The 1,642-nt window shown below is 44.8% G+C and overlaps 1 protein-coding gene across 1 annotated transcript; it reads right to left on the bottom strand.

Annotated features, from left to right (window-relative positions):
• Nucleotides 1-1,291: 1,291 nt before the first annotated feature.
• On the bottom strand, nucleotides 1,292-1,523 carry NRN1 (neuritin 1; the record flags this gene model as incomplete). The annotated part of the gene is made up of 1 exon (XM_026070092.1): nucleotides 1,292-1,523. A coding segment is annotated over one exon (232 nt), but the record flags the coding sequence as incomplete, so codon positions are not given.
• Between the last annotated feature and the right edge of the window lie 119 nt (nucleotides 1,524-1,642).

Raw genomic sequence — 1,642 nt, 5'->3', positions numbered from 1 at the left:
GAGGAGGAGGAGGAGGGCGGGAGAATTTGTAGCATATTGTTAAGAAAGAAACGGGAGGAGGGGGGGAAAAAAAAGGAAGGCTCAGACTAACCATTTCAGCAGTCCTGTCCTTGTTTGAACTGAAATTGCAACGTTCACCGAGGGATCAGTTCTGGATTTAACCCTCCTTGCCTTAAAAGCCCTATCATTTTCAAGATACTCTAGGCATATTATATAAAAATAACGACACCCTCATTTCAAACAATAATTTTTATTTTATACTTCTGTCTCTACTTTGTAGCAAATCTTTTTTTGTTTTGTTTTTTGCTGAATTGACTTTATAATAAACTTTTTTTTTAATTACATTTTTTTCTCTTTTAAAATCAAGGCTCTTTTTTTCAAAATCATCAAGCTTTTTTTTTTTTTTTTTAGGTTTACTACTGGTATGTGTAACATCTAAAACAAAGAGGAGGAAAAAATTAAAGGCAGTGAATTTGGAAAGATGCCTTCAAACAGCAAGTAAAGGTAAACTCTCACAGATCTGTTAGCAGCATTCCTTCACTCCTTCAGGCATTTAGACACGTCTTTCGTTTGTTCTTCCCTTCCTTCCTTCCTTCCTTCCTTCCTTCCTTCCTTTTTTAACTGTTCGTTTCCCACTTTCTTTCCCTCTCTCGCTCTCTTTTTTTTTTCCTTGAAGAAAAAAGACTCTTTTTTATTTTCTTTTTTTTTTGCAGTGAAATGACCAAAAACAAGCGACTGTGGAGGAAAGATGAGAGACTGTGAATTATTCACCGTATGCTTCACACGTGGACATCTATTTTGGATTCATCGCCAGTGCGTTTTTTTTGTCTGCTTTTTTGTTCTCACCTCACATACTGCCACATTTTTAGAGGAGCCCGTGGCCTGCCAGGATTTATCCTGGCCGATTACAACGTTAACATTAGGTGGCCCAGAGCCGTTCCTGAGATTTCTTTTGCACAACGAGGGCTCGAGTTGTTATTTTTATTTTTTCTATTTTTGATTTGAAGCGATAGTAAAGCTGAGGTCCGATTTGGGCTGCACGCCGCTGCCTGTTTGGTAACATTTGGCAAATAAAACACACACACACACACACACAAAAAAAAAAAAAAAAAAAAAAAAAAGAGAGAGAGAGAACGCTTCCACAGTCCTACATGGGTGTTTCACCATCAGCCACCACCACCACCATCATCATCAACCACAGATAAGCACAACGTCCCCAAAGCAACGGATGGACACTTCCTCTATAGATCCGGCACATGGAGAGGGTGTGGGTGTGAGTGTGCTCGCCCCCCTAGAAAGGCAGCCAGGTCACTAGCGCGGCCCACAGAGCCGCCAGGAGCACGGGCAAAGCCGGCGGGAGGAGAGACGTTGCCGAGCCGCTGCTGCCTCCGCACAGTTCAAATAAGCTGCCTTGGAAATCGAGGTTTTTGGACTCCCGTCTCAATTTCTCCCAAAGGTCTGTCGCTCCTTCCTGGCAATCGGTGAGAGCTGTGAGGGTGCAGGCGTGGAAATCATCCCAGTACCTGCAAGAGGGGAGAGCACCCGGCGTCAGAACAGGCACCTACGCACCCTCCCAGCGGGGCCGCCGCCGCCCCGGCCGCCCCGTCCAGGTTGCTCGATGCTCGGCGCTGCACCTCGCGCC

The sequence above is a fragment of the Apteryx rowi genome, unplaced genomic scaffold (assembly GCF_003343035.1).
Source record: "Apteryx rowi isolate R43461 unplaced genomic scaffold, aptRow1 scaffold_3039, whole genome shotgun sequence".
In the NCBI taxonomy this organism is placed as follows: domain Eukaryota; kingdom Metazoa; phylum Chordata; class Aves; order Apterygiformes; family Apterygidae; genus Apteryx; species Apteryx rowi.
Note: the sequence above shows the minus strand (reverse complement) of the source record. Positions and strands in the feature narration are given on the sequence as shown.